This window comes from Micromys minutus (assembly GCF_963924665.1).
Source record: "Micromys minutus genome assembly, chromosome: 22".
Taxonomy (NCBI): Eukaryota; Metazoa; Chordata; class Mammalia; order Rodentia; family Muridae; genus Micromys; species Micromys minutus.
In genome coordinates, this window is record NC_137957.1 from 7,221,316 (window position 1) to 7,241,819 (window position 20,504).

The 20,504-nt window shown below is 50.1% G+C and overlaps 1 protein-coding gene across 2 annotated transcripts; it reads right to left on the reverse strand.

Moving 5' to 3' along the window:
* Positions 1–59: 59 nt before the first annotated feature.
* Positions 60–16,428, reverse strand: STAT6 (signal transducer and activator of transcription 6). Of its 2 annotated transcripts, none has more exons than XM_080935787.1 (22): positions 16,246–16,428; positions 12,523–12,659; positions 11,800–11,938; positions 11,427–11,510; positions 9,019–9,157; positions 8,859–8,911; positions 8,557–8,705; positions 7,813–7,944; positions 7,516–7,704; positions 6,855–6,942; positions 6,616–6,732; positions 4,926–5,018; positions 4,453–4,659; positions 3,537–3,631; positions 3,312–3,448; positions 2,896–3,042; positions 2,647–2,710; positions 2,459–2,563; positions 2,234–2,317; positions 1,413–1,478; positions 1,198–1,326; positions 60–1,122 (listed from the first exon to the last, which is right to left on the reverse strand). In XM_080935787.1, exons 2-22 carry the CDS (start codon positions 12,636–12,638, stop codon positions 936–938), a joined length of 2,520 nt encoding a protein of 839 aa, XP_080791913.1. In that variant the 5' UTR covers positions 12,639–12,659; positions 16,246–16,428; the 3' UTR covers positions 60–935. The 2 variants fall into 2 exon arrangements, with proteins under 2 accessions (XP_080791913.1, XP_080791914.1); XM_080935788.1 differs by lacking the exon at positions 16,246–16,428 and adding an exon at positions 15,149–15,246.
* Positions 16,429–20,504: the final 4,076 nt, after the last annotated feature.

A 20,504-nucleotide genomic window follows, 5' to 3' on the forward strand; every position in this document is an offset into this window, starting at 1 on the left:
GATTGTGTACAGTAGATTATTTATTTTGTTATTTTGGAATAAAATTTATTTTATGGCTTAGGATCCATGGCCCCCTTCCCCCCCACTCCCCCCGTGAGGGAAAAAGGACTGGGTGAGAGTGGGGGGCACGGCTGGCAGTGGACAGAAAAATGCAAGAGATGGCAGTTGGGGACACTGTGTAAGGTCTGCACCTCTAGGCAGCACTGGAAGCCTGGAGTCACCAAGGCTTTAGCTTTATGCATGTCACAGCCACAGTCACTCCCACCACCCCCCCCCCAATGATACCAGGTCACTCTCTTCTACAATGTCTCAGCCTCTCTTATACATAAGATCACACAGGCAAAAGCAGAGATACATGTGTGTAGTCATACAGTGGTGTGTGACATCTATAGATTAATATATCTCAGGTAAACAAGGCACAGCTACACCCAAGCTTAGCTCTTGTAATGCACAGTCTCAAATGTCATAGGGCCTCTTTGGAGGAGTTTTGTTCTTCAGTCTGGGTAAAATCCACACCAGTAACCATATACCTACTTTCTCTTTTTCTCTCCCACCCAGCCGCTGAACCCACCTTCAATGCCCTAGGCCTATGCCCTCTTGTCATTGCACAGTGTCTATATGTTCTACATGTGAGTCCCAGGCTCTGGCTCAACACAGTTCTGGGTGTGTGTTTTGTGCAAGGGCCTGTATCACATTGGAGCCTGAACATCCCTCCCTCATCCCTTTGTACCCAGTGCTGGAAAAGGGGGTGCGGGGCTGATGTGATGGAAGGACAGAACACAGCAGTTCCACACACCGGGTGATACATTCTCCCAGACAGTTCTTTTCTCTCCACCAAGGAACAGCTGGAGACGGGAGACACCTGCACAAGCAGGTGTTCAGAGCAGGTCCGTAGAGACAGAAGAGGCTCTGTCTCTGGGCTTCTCCAGCTGGGATCACCAACTGGGGTTGGTCCTTAGGTCCAGGTGGGACATTGAGATCCCTGATTGCCCATAAGGAGATGGTTGCAGGAGGGGCTGGGTTCCTAAGGACCCCCCTGCTTCCCCTTGGCCTTCTAGGAGAAGCTTGGTGAGGTCCTGTTCAGTGGGAGGCATCAGGGGAGGGTACATGTCTTCGCTGACCCTGCAGGGAGGAGGGGAAAGTAGGGAAGCTGGCACAGGACCTTCTCTCAGCCCCCACTCCCAGGTTGCCACTTACCAGGTGCCCTGGGGGAACCCTCCCACAGGCTGAGTTAGGCAGCTCTCCTCTGCCATGGGCACATCTGGGCAAAGCAAGGGCTCAGGGCTGGACACAGCATGCTCCTGGGACTGGCACTGCAGCAGGCCCCTGCCAGGGGGCAGGAGAAAGTTAGGAGGGGTGGAGTAGGCAAGGGAAGAACAGAGGGTGGGGCCAGGAATGGCTTTGTCACTTACTGGGAATGAGCCTGGTCAAAGGGCATGCTTATCTGGCTCATGTTGGGGGGCATTTGCAGGTGAGGCCTGGAAGCAGGAAGAAAAATCCGGCACAGAGAGAGAGGAGAGAATATTCAAAAGTCAAGACATGAGTCAGGAAACAATCTGTCATGCTAAGTCCTGACTCAGCATCTCACTGACTGGCTTCCCTCAGCGAGCCGTCTCTGTGCTCTGAGGCTCTGAGATCAGATGTCCCCTCCCCTGTAAAATGGTGTGTGTATGTGTCCGGTTTCCAATGTGTCTTTGGTCTGAACGATGTTCTGTTTCCTAGGTCCACCCCACATCAAATCTCAGAACTCAGATAAGCCCTTGTCTGAGAGCTGATGAAACCACCAAGTGGTACTCGAAGAAGGAAAAGGTCTACATCATTTTCAGGATTAGAAAAGATTAATAAATAAAAATCACCACAGCTGTTGGGTTGTAGTCAGGGGCAGGGCAGGTGCTTGGCATGTGTTCAGTCCTTAGCCCTGAGCTTAACCTCCAGCACCTCAACAATACAACAAGTAAGTTACTGTAACTTCACAGGCAAGGGAGAATATGCTACCAGTGTTTGCTATAAGCACTCAGTTCAGGCCTACACACATTATGAATTCACACATCCTTCACAATAAAGTCATTATCATCGTTGTTGCCAGGGGCTCAGAACTCAAACTCCAGCAATCTGAGTCTTACACATCACCCCCATAGAGGGACCCTAACCCTATCCCCACCAAAGCCCGGCTCTCCATGGCTGGTGACGCTGCCCCTCCTCGTCCCCCCACCCCCCGCAGGTTCTTACTTACTCCTGAAAGGATGGCAGGACACTCATGGACTCTTCTAGGGGAAGGCTCTGAAATGAGTGGATGGAATGAGATTGTGGAGGATACCTAGGGCAAAGAAAGCAAACTCCAGTTCGAACCCTGCCTCCGGTGAAAGGAAAATCTCCACTCCCTGCTGTATTCTGAGAAAGCCAGCTGGCTATGCCGAAATGCACGGGTCTGTCCCCTCCCGTCTCTTAAGGTCCTTACACCAGATCTGAGCTGAGTTGCATGGAAGCATCAGGGGTCATTCCAAGATCATAAGAGGGCACCATGGCAGGCATCTGGGGCTCCGGAGTAGGAAGGGGCTGGTCCCTGGAGGAGAGAAGGAAGCACGCGTGACTGACAAAGACCACTCCTTTCTGCCCCCAGTCTCCACCCACTAACCGTTTATTCACCTTTCCACAGTCATCTTGATAGTAGTTGAGACATAACCCCTCCCGTCCTTCCCCATCTGTTCGGCTGTGGTAGGAAGGAAAGCAGAACTTGGGGTATCCCACTATCATGGAGGTGGGGGAAGGGAGGTTGACGGGCAGGTGGAGGTGGGGCTGCAAAAATGGGAGAGAAGAGAGAGAGCACAGGGCAGGAAGAGGGGTACAGCCGGACAGGGAGAGAGTGGGTAACAGGTTTCAGAGCTGCCCGCTCACGCTTATAGTGGCTCCAGAAGGCCTCATCCTTGGGTTTCTTGGGGTAGAGGTTTTTTAACTGAGCAAGATCCCGGATCCGGTCCCCCAGTGAGCGAATGGATAGGTCTTTGGCAGAAAATGGCTGGATGTTCTCTATCTGTGAGGAGCCTACAAGAGGAATGAGACTCTAAGTCTCCCCCAGTCCAAATTTCTCTTTCCCCAGCGCCATCACACAACACCCATTCTCAATTCGCCATGGCAGGTGAGAGAAGACCTAGGGTGAAGGATGGAGTGAAGGAAACCCACTCATCCCCATTGCTGTAGAGTTGAAGGAAGAACTTCCTGAAGATCCGGTGGACATGAAGGATAGATGGGGCATTTCCTTCCCCAGGAACCTGAGAGGGCACAACACAGAGCCAGAGGACTGTGGGACTCACCATCCTGACCCCGGATGACATGGGCAATGGTGATGCCCCCAATCTCAGAGTCACTAAAGCGGAGAAGGAAGGTCCCATCTGGCTCGTTGAGAAGAAGGCTATTGACATATTGCTTGCTAATAAAGCCGATGATAAGCCTGGTCGGAAGGAGGGAGAAGACGTGGCTGTGGGTACTGGGTCTGGAGAGGGAGCCATAGGTGTTTGGTCCCTGAGGCATGGACTTACCGATCTGACCAGTAGCTCCGGAGACAACGTTTAGTGAGGTCCAGGACACCATCAAACCACTGCCAAAAAGTGAAGCCTCGGCCCAACAGGATCTCCTGAAGGGTGAAGGAGTACAGAGGTGAGTGGGGGATGGGATGGCTGATCTGGAGTAAGCACGGGGCCAGGAGAGTTTGAGTGTCAGTGGTTGAAGACCACAGTGGACCTACGGCCCGTCAGTGACAACTCGCCCCAGCCACATTGGGCACTGGCTCCTCAGGCTTTCCCGTATGCTAATTTATTCGATTTTTTTGTAACACAACAACCAGTCATAGCAATGGAACAAAAGCCAGAAAGGTGACTTCCTTAGGTCCACACTGCTGGCAAAGGACAGGGTGGAGGTTTAGGTGCAGCCGAGCAGGGGAGACCCTCGTAACCACAGTCCTGTTCTCCATGGCTCCTGGTAAAGGTCTGTCCCAGATGAAGATGGTCCTGCTTTCCCGTTCTCTAATGCATTCTCTGGCCGCATGAGCTTCTCCCCCACCCTCCAGTTTGTTCGCAAGAGGAAAGGCCTAAAGTGGAGGTGGAGGAAGGCATAGTTCCTCGAGAGGTGGCTTTAGTACTGATTTGGTGATCACAGGCATGAGCTCCTCTCCCTGTTCTCGCAATGGACTCAGTCCTGAGCCGCCTCGCTTTGGAGACGGAAAAATACAGTAGCTAATATTAAAAGCCATGAATGCTGGGCCCCTGTTGGACACGGTGGCTCATTCCTGTACATTTCTATAGGAGACTGAGGTGAGAGGACTGTGAGGTCAAGGCCAGCCTGGGCTATCTGGTGAGTTTGAGGGCAGCCTGAGCTACCCAGCACACGGGGCTAAGGAGCTCTTGAGTGCCCCAGAGTGAAGAGCTGAGGCAGGAAACTGAAGGAGCGGGAAATGACCTTGTTGAACTGTGACCAAGACACACAGCGGTGCTGAAAGGCCTCCATGCTGAGGCTGTTGTCATTGAAGATCTTCTGAGCCAGGAACAGGAAGTGTTCCGGTAGCAGTCCCCGACTGGTTCCCACCTCAGCCATAAACTTGAGGTTCAGAGTTTCACACATTTTCTCCCAGGGCACTCGCTCGGCAACCACAAAGGGCACGCGGTCCTGGATAAAAGGAGGGAGAAGGAGAACATAGCCAGTCTTCCCCCTAATGGCCTTTGCTCTTCCCAGCCCACAGACAGCATGATTTCTCAGAGGCTGTCATCTCTGGTGTCATGGCGTGACCGCTGTTAAGACCAACAGGAGTAGAAAGAAGCACGAAGAAAGACTTAACTCACACAACTGAACAAGTCTGCCACCCACCAGCCAGGACAGCCCCTTACCACAGAGGGACCCACCCTACCTGTCTCCCACTTGGGGCCTTTCCTTACCAGCTCGGAGAAGGCATTGTCCCACAGGATGGTGGCTTTGGCATTGTTGTCTTGGTTACCATGGACGATGACCACCAATGGCAGAGACAGGGCCTACAGGGTGAAGAGAGAAGTTTCTCCATGCTAGAGTCAGGAGTGTCACCGGATACTTTTTGAGACTCGATGAGGGCATCAGTGTAGAGAAGCTGCTACAACTCAATGCAAGGAAGCCAGACACTCAGGCTCAAATACCAGTCGGTGCCTAGAAGCTGTGTGACGTAGGCAAACCACTGAACCTATTCTGTGACCCTAGGTCATCATCAGTAAACCGAGGCTCGCGATCATACCTATCTTATAGTGTTATCTAGAAACATGTCCTGGCTGGGTTTTTGTGGACACAAGCTCGGGTTATCTGAGAAGAGAGAAGCAAACTGCCTCCATGATGCTGGTCCGCAGGCAGGCCTGTGGAACATCTCCACATTAGCGATTGATGTGGGAGGCCTCGTCACTGTGGGCGGTGTATATAAGCAGGCTGTGTGCACCGTGGGGAACAAGCCAGTAAGCAGCAGCCCTCCATGGCTCCGCTTCGGTTCCTGCCTCCAGGTTCCTTTTCTGCTTGAGTTCCTGCCTGACTTCCCACAGTGGTGGATGTCACCTGAACAGTAAGATATGACAGATCTTTTTTCTCTCCAAGTTGCTTTTGCCCATGGTCTTTATCATAGCAGTAAGAACCCCAACGAAGACAAAACCACCAGACCATGTGTGTTTGCATGCCACTGGAAACAGTGCCCCGTTCTATAAAAAGTTCTTGATGTGTGTGTATGGGCGTGTGTTTGTGCCCAAGTGAGTGTGTATGTCACAAATGTGTGTGTGTGTGAGCACATCATTTATAATAGTGCCCTGCTCTCCTGATGTATATAAAGTGCTTGATAAGCGTTAGAGTAGGGTTTAGTGGTAGAGACCTATAGTCCCTAGCACTTGGGAGGCTGAGGCCAGATATTGTGTGTAATGCCAGCCTGCGCTACAGGAAAACAAACAAAGAGGGGAAGGAAGAGGGAGAAGGGGAGAGGAGAGGAACAAAATAAAAACGAGTCTGAGGGGCAGTAGGAGGGCTTAGTGAGAAGTGTGTGCAGCACAAACCTGCCGACCCAAATTAGACCACATAAAAGTGAGAGGGTTGGGCTGGACAGATGGCTCAGTGGTTAGAGCACTGACTGCTCTTCCAGAGGTCCTGAGTTCAATTCCCAGCCACCACATGGTGGCTCACAGCCATCTGTAATGGGATCTGATCTTCCGGTGTGTCTGAAGACAGCTACAGTGTACTCATATACATAAAATAAATAAATCTTAAAAATTAAAAATTATAATACAAATAAAAGTGAGTGACCTCCATACATGCGCCACAGTGAGTGTGTGGCCCCCACAATAATGGTGATAATATTTCAAGGAAAAGAGTCTTGAGCCAGCATAGACTACATCAGGAGACCCTGCCTAGAGAAGTAAACAGAACAAAACAACAAGCCTTGCTTGTTACACACACTACTCCCTGGACGTGTCCCTCCAGGACTTGTTCCTCCAACCCCTGTCTGGCCCTAGTGTATTATCCCAGAAACATGGGATATGAGGCAGTCAGCGTGGGGGGGATCCAGGGCTCTAGTGGGGCAAGGAAAAGTGGGTCCCTGTCTGCAGCAGGTCTGGGATCTGCACTCACCTGAAGCTGGAGTTTGTTAGGGCCCAGCATGAAGCTCGTAGAGAAGAGCACGGCACACTTCTCTTCGGTGACAGACTCTGTACCCTTCCGCTCACAGCGCTTGATTTTCTTCAGGAGCTGTGAGGGGAAGAATGCAGGAAAGAGCCAAGATGTTGAGAACTTCCTCTCTGGGCCCTCAGCATCCTTTCCGAGAAGAGCCAGCCTCACAGTCTGAGGACACAGCACCCGCAACCTCTCACCAGATTCTTGAACAGGGCAGAGCAGCAGTTCCCAGGAACGCTGTTCTCCAGAGGCACGGTGTTGTTCGTTATCTCTCCCGTGCTCTCCCTGCCAGGAGAGACAGAGTGTGAGCAGCGTGTGTCAGAGGAAATGGTGCGGACCACTCCTGCCACTGGCCCTGGCTCTCCATGACCCTACTCATGTTCCTCCTCCGTATTTTCTGCTAGTATTAAATCCAATCCACGGCTTGCTAAGAGCCTGTCCCCCCACTGAAATGCACTACCTGTTTGGTTTTTAACTTTGATTGTTGTTGTTTGTATGTGTGACGGGGTTCACTCATATAGAGGTTAAAGAACAACTCTTTAGTAGTCAGTTCTCTCCCTCCACCTTTACATAAGTTCTAGAAACCAAATTCGTATCATCAGGCTGGTGCAGCAAGCCCCACTATGCCATCTTGCTGGCCTCCCTCTTCTGGAGTTTTTAAGAGAGAAGTCTCCATCTTGGCCAAATCCTGATGACTCCCCTTAATGGATCCCTTCCCTTCCTCTGCATTAACTGGTGGGAGTTCTGAGTCTGCATTCTGGGGGTCTCCTTCCCTAAGCTCCACTCTTTATGACGTCAGCCTCTCAATTCCCACCCCATCAGGCCTTCTCCAGCCTCAGCCAGTCAGTGTTCACTTACACTCCAGCCCCAGGCCCCTGCGGCAGACTTAGTTCTCTGGCCTGTTTCTCCGTCACCATGTCAGCTCTGACCAGTGGAGGCTTGGCTGAGCTCCCTAGGAACTGCAGACCCAGCAGGAATCGAACCCCAGCCTGGAACTTAGTCTGTGTCTTCAGAACCTGGGGTGGTTGCTTCTCCACCAGGAAAGAGCTGGGGGGTAAGAGGGAGACAGCAGTGTTAGACCCTGGGTTCCATCTCTATAAACCCCCTCACTCCCTGGGGCTTGCTTACAGCCAAGGAGGGGCTTATGGTTTCTACCTGGTCACAAGGGTTCGCAGGACTTCATCTAGCCGGCCAATCAGAGAGGCCCGGGTCTTGGGCTCAAGCTCCGCACCGGCTGCCCCAATCTCCTGCTGCAGCTGGGAATAAATTTCCACCAGGCTTTCACACCTGGGGTCAGGACGGTTGTCAGGGAGCACAGATTTCAGGTTTTCTTCAGCCCAAACCCGGGGGGGGGGGGGGGGGAAGCACAGGATTGAGCGTAGGTTGTGGGTGTGGCACCTGGGCTGAAGTGGGTTCTAGGACTTTGCCCTGCTATGAGGATCTCACTGTAGGGGTCCAGACTCCCTGTGAAGAGCCCTGCTGCCTCTTCGCACAGTTCTACTATCTGAGGTACTATGTGCTTTAGGGAAAACTGGAAAGTGTTATCACTCAACAACAATGAGGTCTGGTGATCCACATGTGTACATCCAGTACTTGGGAGGCTGAGACAGGGGGCGTGCAGTGAGTTCAAGGCCAGACTGGACATCTTACACTGTAAGACTGTGTCTTAAAAACAAACAAGCCAGCCTCCTCATTCCCGTGGGCGTGGAGTTGAAGAGAGAAATGAAGGATGACTCTCTCAACTGAGTTGTAAGCCTTGGCCTACTTCAAAGCCATTGTCCTCAGCTACTTCCCTTCTCCCTCTCTTCCCCCCTCTTTCTCTCTCTCTTGCACCATCTTGCAGAGACAGTGGGTACCACCCCTGCACGCTCCCTGACTGGCAGGCAGCTCTGCCCTTACCTCTCCTGCAGCCCTGCTAGGCTCTCCTCAAAGGGTGTGCCATTCCCTGCCAGCTGCTGTTGCCGCTTCCAAATCTGAATCCTTTTCAACACTAGAGCCTGGGTGGCCTCCAGGTCCCCCACAGTCCCCTGCAGCATCGTAGTCAGATCCTAAGAGCAGAAAAGAGCCTGAGTCAGAGCCACCATTATTTTCTCCTGGGACACCGGGGAACAGGATTTTCCCCCACCTCCCTGCCATCCCCTCGAACACCTCAGTCAGCTCCATCCTCCTGACTTACTAGCCATTGACTGAGTCCAACTCACCTCACTTGGACCAGCGCCATTGGCAGAAGAGCCTATCAAGTTCTGCAGAGACACTGAGGGCAGGGGCAGAAGTTGGGGGTGTAAAAAGTGTCACTCAAAGGTAGAGATCCAAGAAAAGATCACTTCGGAACCCTCCAGGCATCCAGACCCCAGATCCCACCTTGTGCAGTCTTGGTCCCTTGCTGCAGAGATTCTCGGAGAATCCGGGTCTCCCTGACTCTGTGCTGAAGCCTTCCAAGGGCTGTAGTAAACTTGAGTTCTTCCTGCTTCCGATGGAAGGGCCCTGGCAGGTGTCGGAACTGCTCCGGGTGGGGCAGGCGAGTGTACAGATACAGAGAGGTGAGCTTGTTCTAACTGGTCCTTCACGTCCAACTCTACCCCTCCAAAGACGTTTATACCATTTGCTTTACTCATTCCCTTGGCACTTATTTCAAACCTCTCAGAACCTCCTCAGGACAACACTTTTCTCCTGGCAGAACTAGCTTCTCAGCTCTTGTTCTGTCTGAAGCCTCCTTAAAATTGGATTGGGGTTCACTCTAACCCCAAGAACTTCCTTTGGTTATCCTAGGTCCTGAGTTTAAATCTGTCCTAGGTTTTCATGGCTTGGACTAGGATCTGTGGGCCCAGGAATCAAGGGGTTAAAAGGGGAATAATTCCACTCACTATCACCTCTAGGGATCCACCAGGAACATTTTCACTTTCTGTTCCGGAAACATCAAGTTCTGCTGGCCTAGGAGTTTTGGTTTCAGAGGAGGGAGCACTCCTGCCAGGAGATAGGATCATCCTACTGAACTGGAAGCTCAGACTTCCCCAGCCCACTTTGGGTTTCTGATGCCCTGATGCCCACAGACTAAGAAAGGAATAACAGTGTTAGGAGGGGTGACTGATCCGGATACCACGGGGAAATTGGATTGTGTCTACACAGTGGAGGTAAGAAGGATCATGTCTGGAGTGCAGGAGATTCCTTAGGGCGTAGATTCCCAATCTACGGGTCATAACCATCAGTAAACATATTTCTGATGGTCTTAGGAACACCATCTGTAAATTTATTTTCATTGCTACTTCATAATTGTTATTTTGTTACTGAGCCAGTGTCTCATTTCCTAAGACCATCGGAAATATGTGTTTTCTGATGGCCGTGACCCACAGGTTGAGAACTGCCATGACCATTTCCTGTGATTAAAATCAATGGGAAACTACAACAACCTAATCCAGGCAGAAAAACAAAGGCACAGACCCTTCAGAAATTAAGATATAGGTCAGTCCTCCAGGAAAAATGCCAAGACCTGCTGAGGCGACTGCTAAAAGTGAAAGAAATACAGAATGGGTGGTAGAGGAAAGTTATAAACACTAGCTAAGGGGGCTGGAGAGATGGCTCCGTGGTTAAGAGCATTAGCAGTTCTTCCAAAGAACCTGGGTTCAATTCCCAGCACCCACGTGGCAGATCACAACTTTCTGTAACTCTAGTTTCTGGGGACCCAACACTCACACATAGATGTGCATGCAGACAAAACACCAAAGGCACATAAAATAAATTACTTTTTAAAAAAGCTAAGGCCAGACGATGAGATACAGAAACAAGAATTATTGACACGAGTTTTCTATCATATTCTGTTTAAAATGTGTTTTACAGATATTTGTATTTTCCTCCCTCGATTTCTTTATCATGTATTGTAACACCAATTAAGAAAATATCAGTGGTTGTAATATTTAAGCTTGAGATACTTAAAAAGTGTTCTTTAAGGCACATTGCCACTGTCTGCTTTAAGTATATGTGTTTGAGATTGTACATTGGATAGTTATGCTGGGCGGAACTATGACCTGGTTATTGTTTTCATTTGGAAATTAGCGTGACCTAAGAAGGTAGTTGTGAGTCAAGTTGATAAGGTGTGGACTTGTAAAGACCATACTTGGTTGTCAACTTGACTATATCTGGAACTAAGGAGAACTCAAATATCTGGGACACCTGTAAGGGACTTTTTTTGTTGTTAATTAAGTCTTTCAAGTGGAAAGACCCACACCTATTCCAGATCTTTGAGGTGGGAAGATAAATCTTTTCCTTTGTTTGTTTTTGGTTTTGGAGACAATGTTTCTCTGTGCAATCCTGGCTGTCCTGAAGCACCTGCTGTAGCCAAACTGGCCTGCAATCCAGAGACCCACCAGCCTCTGCCTCCCAAGTGCTGGGATTAAGATACTTCTTTAATCCAGGTCTTTTGAGATGGAAAGGTCCATCTTCCATTTGAGTCACACCTTCCGCTGGAAGCCTATATAGAGGATACAGGAGGAAGCTTGCTCTCTCTGCCTGCTTGCTCTCACTCACACTAGCCCGTCCATTCCTTCACTGGCATTAGAGCTGACTTCTTCAGGATTCCAGTGTCTACTGACCGGCTGAGACTTACAGCCTCATGCACTGAACAACTGCTGGATTCTTGGAGATTCTGTTTGGTAGACAGCCATTGTTGGATTAGCTGGACCACAGCATATAAACCATCCTAATAAAACTAATGTGTGTGTGTGTGTGTGTGTGTGTGTGTGTGTGTGTACATAGGAAGTGGGTTAGCACAATACCTCTTCTATAACAGCTTTTTTCTCCCCTTGAAGTATTTGTCTGATGGTGGCCACCAGCTTCAGGGGGTCCCTCTGATAGATGCTCTGTAGAATTGAAAGTAACCAGCCGTCAGCTCCCTTTACCCATGCCCCCTCCCTCCTCAGATTCCTTGCCCCATTCATGTGTAACACTGTTAGAGAGCATAACTGTAGACTCTCGGGTTTCATACATTTGCTTGCCTTAAAAACCAATTTGCATGCCAGCTAGCACCTAACCACAGGAAGAGCAATTGCTTTCAACATCTACCACGTGACCAGTTTCTTCCAGGATTCAGTGCACACTCCAGCTCTACCATGACCCCTCCCAAGCTTTTCCCTTCCGGTCTTGCCCCACCTCCAAGGTGCTGATGTGCTGCAAAATGCTGCTTCCTTTCCCCTGCTCTCCTGCAGAGGCCTGAAGACGCTGGACAGTGGCAGAAAGTAGGGCACTAGCCATGTTGTAACAGAAAGCATCGGAACCAACCAGGAACTCCCTGTGGGGACAGTAAGATTAGGATGCCTCAGGCCAGGGCTTCTCTAATGCTTCTGAGACTCAACTTATAGCAAGGAAGCCAGGTTTCTTTTTCTTCTCCTTTCCTAACTAGGCAAGTTCACTACAGCCACCACCCATGACTCCTGCTCCCCACTTTGCTGGCTTGTAAAAAAAAAGTTGCTTCTATTCCAGCCCTGGCTTCCCTTCTTGGTTCAGCCTTCTAAGAGGAACAGTGTTGGGCTGGCAAGATGGCTCAGTGGTTAAGAGCACTGGCTGCTCTTCCGGAGGTCCTGAGTTCAAATCCCAGCAACTACATGGTGGCTCACAACCATCTGTAATGGGATCTGGCTCCCTCTTGTGGTGTGTCTGAAAACAGCTACAGTGTACTACTCATATACATTATAATTTAAAAAAATACATAGATCTTTTTTAAAAAGGAAAAAAAAAAGAGGCGCAGTGTCTACATATCAACACATATGGCCTACTGAGTCTAGACCATTAGACACACACTAACAAGTCCTTAATTCTGAATTCTACTAGCAACAAGGGCTCTTAAAAGAAGGGAAGACCTAGATCAAGACTCACCAGGGCTGATTCTCCAGCCAGTCAGCCAGAAGATGCCGCAGGTGTTGTGGAAAGTCAACATAGAGCCGTTGTAATTTTTCTGGGGACATCTTGGAAATGAGACTCCACAGAGACATGATCTGGGGTGTGTAGGGTGCCTAAGGAAGAAGAACAAGGCCATTCAGTGAAGCTCCCAAGAAAGCAGTCTGGCTTCTGGGACAGTCACAGCTCCTCCATGTAGATAGGCTTGTTGAGAACCTCCTTCAGTCTTGCTGGGCTTAGAATGCTGGATCTTTCCAGAGCTTCAGGGGTTTTTTGTGTTTTGTTTTGTTTTTTTTTTTTGTTTTTGTTTTTTTCTAGTTTCTCATGGCACAAGCTAGAGTTAGGACGTGGAGCATCGCAACATTCTCCTTGTGTCATTCGATCACACCTATTTCCAGGACACTTACGCCACAGGCCCTCCTGGCCAATGGCCAATAAAGGACAAAACCTTCTGTGGTAGACATGGACAAACTACAATCAGGTCAGTGAGGGGACAAGAGGACATAAGACGGAAGGGAAAGAGCAGGCTCTGTGAAGACAGGTGGTTTCCACTGCAGCTCAGGACCTGGTCTGGCTGTGGGGTATAAAGACTGTGTTCTATGAAGTTTGATCTTCTTATCATGAAAAAGAAGGGTTGACTGAGCAGAGCACCTCCTAAGTTTTTTTGTTTTAAGATTCTCTGACTATGTTGCCCAGGTTGCCTTTGAACTCCTGAACGCAAGGAATCCTTTCTTCTCAACCTCTTGAGCAGTGGGATTCAGGTGCATGGTACCCTCCCCCTTGAAAGCACTAACATTTTTAGAGGTGATGTGAACAAACTCAGGGGCCTGGATGTGGTAGGCAAGTGCTGAGTACCAGAGGATCTCCCTATGTAGCTTAGGCTGGCCTTGAACTCAGAGAATTCTCCCTTCCCCTGCCCCGCCCCTGCCCCGCCCCTGCCCCGCCCCCACCTGCTGCTTGCTGGGATTAAAGGCATGCACCACAATAAAGACCCTTGATCCTCTCCTCTCACTTTGCCAGGGCTGGGACTACCGATGTGCACCATCACACTTGACTCCAACTTTAGTGTTTAATCCATGTGACACCAGTGTCTGGAAAACGACACGCAATACCGTCGACAGGGCCCTAGACAGCTGGCAGCGTCTACCTCTGCGTCTACCACAGTTTTCTCCCATGTATAGCTATGAAAAGCTTAATCATTCGGGTGCACAAAGAGATCATCAACGATAAATAAATCATACAACACACTAACAAAAGCTGTTTAAAAATCTATATCTCCCTGTTTCTGGTATTTTCCATTTCATTTTCTCAGAGCGTGGCTCACCGCAAGGGAGCAGACCATGCCTAGCAGTTGTGAAATTGTAAGTGCCCAACACTGCAAAAGCCACCAAGCTAAGGGATGAAGATATTGGTAGAGTAGCACTGTCTACTCACCATTATGCACTATTCCACAGGTACATCATACTCAATGCCTTAGCTCATTGGAACCCAGCAACAACTGTGTGCGTGTGTGTCTGTGCCCGTGCAAACGTGTGCACGTGCGTGTGTGTTTCTGTGCACATGTGTGCCCGCCACGTGTTTGTGCACAGGCGAGTATGTGTGCACACGTGTGTCTGTCACTAGGGAAGAAGCCCAGGGCCTCATTCATTGATACATAGAGCACTACATACTGCTCTATCTCTGAGCTACATCCCTACCCCATCACAATATTTTCTTCAGCTTTTTATTATTTTAATGGTTTTGCCTATATATGTGCCTCTAGAATAGAACTGGACTTATAAACAATTGTGAGCTGCCGTGTGTGTGTGTGTGTGTGTGTGTGTGTGTGTGTGTTGGGGGGGGATCAAACCCAGGTCCTTTGGGAAAACAGCCAATGTTTTTAAGGACAGAACCATCTCTCCAGCCCTATTTTAAAGTATACAATTATCCTTTTTCCTAGATGAAGACATTAAGGCTCAGAGGTTAACTTGTCCAAGGATACTGGGCAAGGAGTTCGTAATCCGACTCTTAAATCATCGTTTGGATTAATCACTATACTGTGCTGTTAGAATTCCTTCCAGCTAGGTGACCCCACCACCTTAAGAAGACAGAGGGCGGGAGGACCTGGGAGTGGGGGAAGGGAGGCTGGAAGACCAGCGAAGCAATCGGATTGTTCAGCATTGAAGAGGAAAGCAACAAGATAGCCAAAAACCAGAGGAAGAGAAGAAGTGGGGGGGTGAGACTGAGAGTCGAGGGGCTGCGGGGGAGGGGCTGCGGGGGGGAGGTAGCAGAGGGCTGGCTCCCGATCCTCTCAGGGGCCTCAGAGTGGGCTGGGAAGAACAGTGTTTTGGTGGGGGAGGGCTCTCGGTTCACGGTTCTCATAATGACCTCTCGGAGAGTAGGAGGAGGAAGATGGGATGGAAACCCCCTGGGTCTCCCCAATTCCTTCTGCCGTTTGAGCCTCTCAACTCCCCCGGGACTCCCATGTAGAAGAGAAGGAGGCCCCTTCACAGGACATTCCTACCGCTAACCATCTTGTTTTTTGCTCTCCCACTCCCTGAGCTCTTACTCCCCAAGGCAGAGTCCTCATCTCCTGTGTAGGGTCGTCTACCAGGATCTACTCTACCCGCTTTGGATGGAGCACCTCGAGGAGTCACAAAAGGGAGGATTCTGTTCCCTCTTCCTCCCAGTCTCTGGAGTGTTCAGATTCCAGACCTTTGGCCTACTGAGGACCAGGACGCCAAGCCACGAACAGCTCCCATTTCCTCTAATTCTCCCTATAGAGTAATTCAAGTCTCATCTTCCTCCCTCCCCAGACGCCATGAAGCCATATTTCTCTCCTGAGCAGCCGGTAACGGTGCAGGGTCTATAGGTCGGGCTAGGACACCAACCAACCTACGCTGTTTGCGATCAGTCCCCTAGGGAGGGAAGGCGGAGTCACACTGCAAGAGGCGGGGCGAGCTTTCCCTTCCAGACTCTCCCTCCCAGCCGTAGGGGAAGCCCGACAACCCAGAAGCTTCTTCCTAAGCTTGGTGGCCTAAGTCCTACCCTCTCTTTTTCTGCATTCCGAGTACGCTGACCCAATATCAAAAGTAGGGTTTCCCTGATTTGTCCAAAGTGTGTGTATATGTGACGGTGGCGCTGGCGGTAGGGGTGGGAAAGGGTGGGAGGAGGTGGAGCCAGGTCAGCACGAGGAGGGTTAACCCCCAGCCGTCCGCCCTCCCACGGGGAAATCTCAGGGTTTCCAAGCAAGCAGTGTGAGGGGGGAAAGTCCCCCACCTCTAGGGCACCATGAGGTCTATATCTGGGTCTCTCTCATCCTCCAGCCACACCCTGAGTAGGAACCTTTAGCGGTCGGGCAGCAACTAGGGGACCCTGTAGCATCAACTTCTAGGGAGGGGCAGCCATGTCCCCAAACCCAGAGGACCCTTCTTCCCCTCTGCCCAGCGACTGTCCCAAGTCCCAGGAGGTGCTGGGCTGAGAATTGGGGAAGGTGACGCAACACGTTGGGGACCGGAGTGTGGAGGCCTGTATCCACCCGAGTCCTTCAAAAGTTGGAAACTGCCAAAAACCCAGTGCCATCGGCTAACCCCAGATGAAACAATTTCCAGGGGACCAACTGCCCCGCCCAGTGGGGAGGATCCGAGAGGCCCCGAAAATTTATCCCTCACGTTTAATCAAAGCCCCCCCCCCAACCTTCCCTACACGGAGACATCCCCTCACCTCGGCAGCCCTGCTGCTATCTTCTCCCTCTCTCAGCGGGCACTACCAAGCCCCATGAGTCTGTAGGTCTGTCCAGCGGGTTCTGGGCTGGCCTTAAAAACTCAATATGTACACACACACATACGCGCGCGCGCGCACACACACACACACACACACACACACACACACAGAGGCACGCACTCGTCTCCCGGCCTTCCTCTTCAGTGTAAACCCTGGCTGCCCCGGCCTGCTGTTTCCGGCTTCTCTGTCTGCCCAGGTCCCTCCCTGGAGCTCTGACGACACAGAGAAGAGAAAGTGGGCTGGAGGAGGAAGAGGAAGAAAGTGGGGTGAACATGTATGTACCCAGTGGAGAAGCATGTAGTGGGGAGGGCAAAGCTGGGGCTCCACTGAACCACACTGGAGGGAGGCTGACCCTCACTCTAATCCCCTGTAGCACTGATCCGTTCCACACCCCTCGGAAAAGTCACCTAATGTCTGGCAGAGGCATGCCACCCCAAACTGCCTAGCTACCACACAAACTTTCTCCGGGCCAGAGGTTAGAGCCGCGGGGGACTGTGCTCTGGGGCATCTGGGTTGTGTGCGTCCTCCAGTGGAGGACCCTGAAAAGCAGCTAGGAGCCTGAGGCCCCGTACAACTAGGTTCACCTCCTTCCAAGGCGGGAACGCCTTAGAAGTCCCGTGATACTGTAGGGAGGAAGTGGGGGAGGGGAACCCTTCGCTCAGAATTCTGGAAGGCTCCCCGGAGTCATTTGGAGGAAGAGGAGTCCCTTCAGGATACCACGTCCCAGACCCTAGCAATAGCCACTAAGGGTTGCCAGAATATTCATAAGGTGCCAATTTTGAATGTGAATGTACTGTGCAACCCTGGCAAAGTTCCTATCTGTTTCTGAGGTAAACACTGAGACACACCCCAAAACAAATATGTACAATTTCCCTAGCCACAAGCGCACACACACACACACACACACACCGGTGTCTGTGTTTCACACATGACAGCCCTCAGAGCCACTTAGAACCTCTCTCTCTCTCTCTCTCTCTCTCTCTCTCTCTCACACACACACACACACACACACACACACACACACACACGTCCCTTGCTCTCAGCCTCTGAGTCACCGTCATAACCAGAGGATTGTCCTGTAGTTTTTGCTGGGGAGGATAACAAAAGACCAAACCTGAAAGTCGAGTATATGGAGGGATGGTCTGAGGGTTGGCTCTGTCAAGTTGGAATTTTTGGCTTTCCTCTTGCCTTTCAGGGTTGGGCTGAAGAGCCAAAGCCAGGCTTATGGTGCCCCCTGGTGCTTGAACTGATTCCTCCCCTGCACATCCGTGGGCACTGTAAGCAGTGCATGCTTGGACGTAGTTCAGGCTTCCATCCACCCGGTGGGCGGAACAAATTGCACATATACATATAATATAGTCATGGACGATGAGCAAGACCTATTTGTGTCCAAGTCCTGCCAAAGATGCTAACTGTGAAATTGACTGGTTTATTATCTGTAAAACGGAGCACACAGAGTTAGCTTAGCCCATGGGGCTGTGAGAACAGAAAACACCAAGACAGAAAGGCTTAGAGCAACACTGTCACCTAGTAAACAGCAAATACTGGGTACTTTTGTTGTTGTTGCTTGACTACTTGGTTGGGCTTGGGTTGTCCATGCTGTTGTTGAGACAAAGGGTCATGTAGCCCAGGCTGGCCTTGAAATTGCCCTGTAGCCAAGGACAAGCATGATCTTTACCCTCCTGCCTTTACCTCCTGAGTGTCAGGCTTAGAAATATGCAACAGACAACACATAGGGCTTATGACGCGAAGAACCGAACCCAGGGCTTTTTGGATGCTGAGCAGGCATGCTGCCAAATGATCCACATCCCCAGCCCAACAGATAATGTTTGGTGGATTGTTTTTAGTGTATATAGATAGACTGTCAGCATGAATGTGTACCATGTGCATGTTTGGTGCTCTCAGAGGATAGAAGGAAGCATCACATGCCCTGGAATTGGAATTGCAGATTCCTAAAATGTGGGTCTTGGTAATCAGATCCCCTGGAAGAGCAGCCAGAGCTCTTACCCACTGAGCCATCTCTCCAGTCCCAGACACTGTTTTTATGGCCCAGAATAAATATTAGGTTAAAAAAAAATACAGAAGGCTCTTCATTTTACCCAGAGGTTCCTGGGTTGTGGGAAGATAATATTGTCGCCTGAAAGGCAGAGCCCAGAGGAGTTGTGTTTCTTTATGAATATCTTGGGTCTGTAAGGCAGTGAGTGGAAGAGAAAGAGAGCGACCTCATGGCACATGCTTATGTGCTTCCAGATGCTCAGTACACAGATGAATGTCCACAGACAGAAATGGAAGTTGGGTTCTGCCGTCTGAGTATCTCAGGAGGTCTGAGTCCAAGAACAGGCAGGAAGAGAGAAGAGAGACTTTGGCTCCTATCGGCTAAATTAGCAAGATACCAGAAGAAAAACAAAACTTCATCTTCCTTTATATCTGGTCATGCCAGTGGGGACACACAGATGTCTCCAGATGTCACAGGAGAACCCAGTGTTTAGAAGTATATCTGATTCTACTTCAGAGATCCATGACTGTTGGTCGATCAAGTGGGATGATCAGGTGTTCCCTTGATTCGGGGGCAGGGCGTGGTGCGTTCAGATAGAACAGTAGTTACGGCAGTTACTTGTACCTCCGTGGGGACTGGAGTACGTGAGGTGACTAGGGTGCACTCATTTCAGATTGTGTAAATGTAGGGTCAGGCCAGCTTTTATTGATGACACCCACCTGCCTGACATTCATTGCGTCACCGCCCTTCAGGCCCTGCAATCCCACCCAGTGTCTGCAAAGATTACAGACATGAGAAACAGCATTAGGTGGGGGGGAAACCTGTATGGTGTGGGAACTCGAGGTTACAACCCAGTGAGTCACAAAAACAATTTTGTGGGTATATTAGTTTTGCTATGGTTTGCTGTAATGGCTTAAACAGCAGAAATTGAACTCAGGATGTGGAAAGCCAAAGTCCCAAGATCGAGGTGCTATTGGGTTGGTTCTCTCTGAAGACCGTGAAGGGCTTTGATATATTAATTTTTCAAGGAACATAGCTCATGCCATGACAATATCTTGACTGCTTTTTTAAAAAATAAAATGGATTAGAAGGAGCTGGAGGAATGGCTCAGTGGGAGGACACTGGCTGCTCTTCCTGAGGACCCAGGTTCAATTCCCAGCACCCACATGGCAGCTCACAACTGCCTGTAACTGCCTGTAACTCCCATTCTAGGGGATTTGATATCTCTCTTCTGGCTTCCGAGGGTACTGGGCACATATGTGGTATACAGACATACATGTAGGCAAAATAGCCACAGTCATAAAATAAAATAATAAAACAAAGTATCTGTAGGAACTTGGTGGTGGCAAATGCCTTTAATACCGGCAGCACTCAGGAGGCAGAAGCCTAAGGATCTCTGAGCTCAAGATCAACCTGGTCTGCACGCTGAGTTCCAGGCCAGCTGGGACTGCACTGTGAGACCTGTCCCATCTCCCACAAAACGGAGAGATGTGGTGATGCATATCTGTAATCCCAGAGTCACCCAGAAGCTCCTAGGCCAGCAGAGGCAACAGGCCTGCTTTAAATGGTAGAAGAGCCAACTCCCAATTGTTGTACTCTGACCTATACAAGTACATGCTTGTGAGCGCTCTCTCTCTCTCTCTCTCTCTCTCTCTGTGTGTGTGTGAGTGTGTGTGTGTATGTGTGTGTGTGATAAGAAGAAAGAAGAGGAGAAGAAATGCTTTTTGGATGTTGGTGGCCATTACATACCACTCTGCACTGATTTTTTTTTTTAAGATTTATTTATTTATTATATATAAGTGCACTGTAGCTGTCTCAGACACACCAGAAGAGGGCATCAGATTCATTTCAGATGGTTGTGAGCCACCATGTGGTTGCTGAGAATTGAATTCAGACCTCAGAAGAGCAGTCAGTGCTCTTAACCTCTAAGCCATCTCTCCAGCCCCTGCACTGATTTTAGAATTATGTCGTGGGCATGTCTTTCTTCCTCATTAGTGGCTAGACTTGAGGAGGATGGTAGCTCATCCCAAAATGCAGCAGCTTCCTATTGTGAAGCAGGTGGGGCAGACAATGCGTTTGTGAGTGAAAACTGGGGGCTGCCATTCACTAAGCATCCCTTATGCACCTGGCAATAGGCTAAACGGTTCGCATGAACTCTTAGAACTAAATTTCTCCCAGTGCAGAGACGTGAGCCATGAGCCAC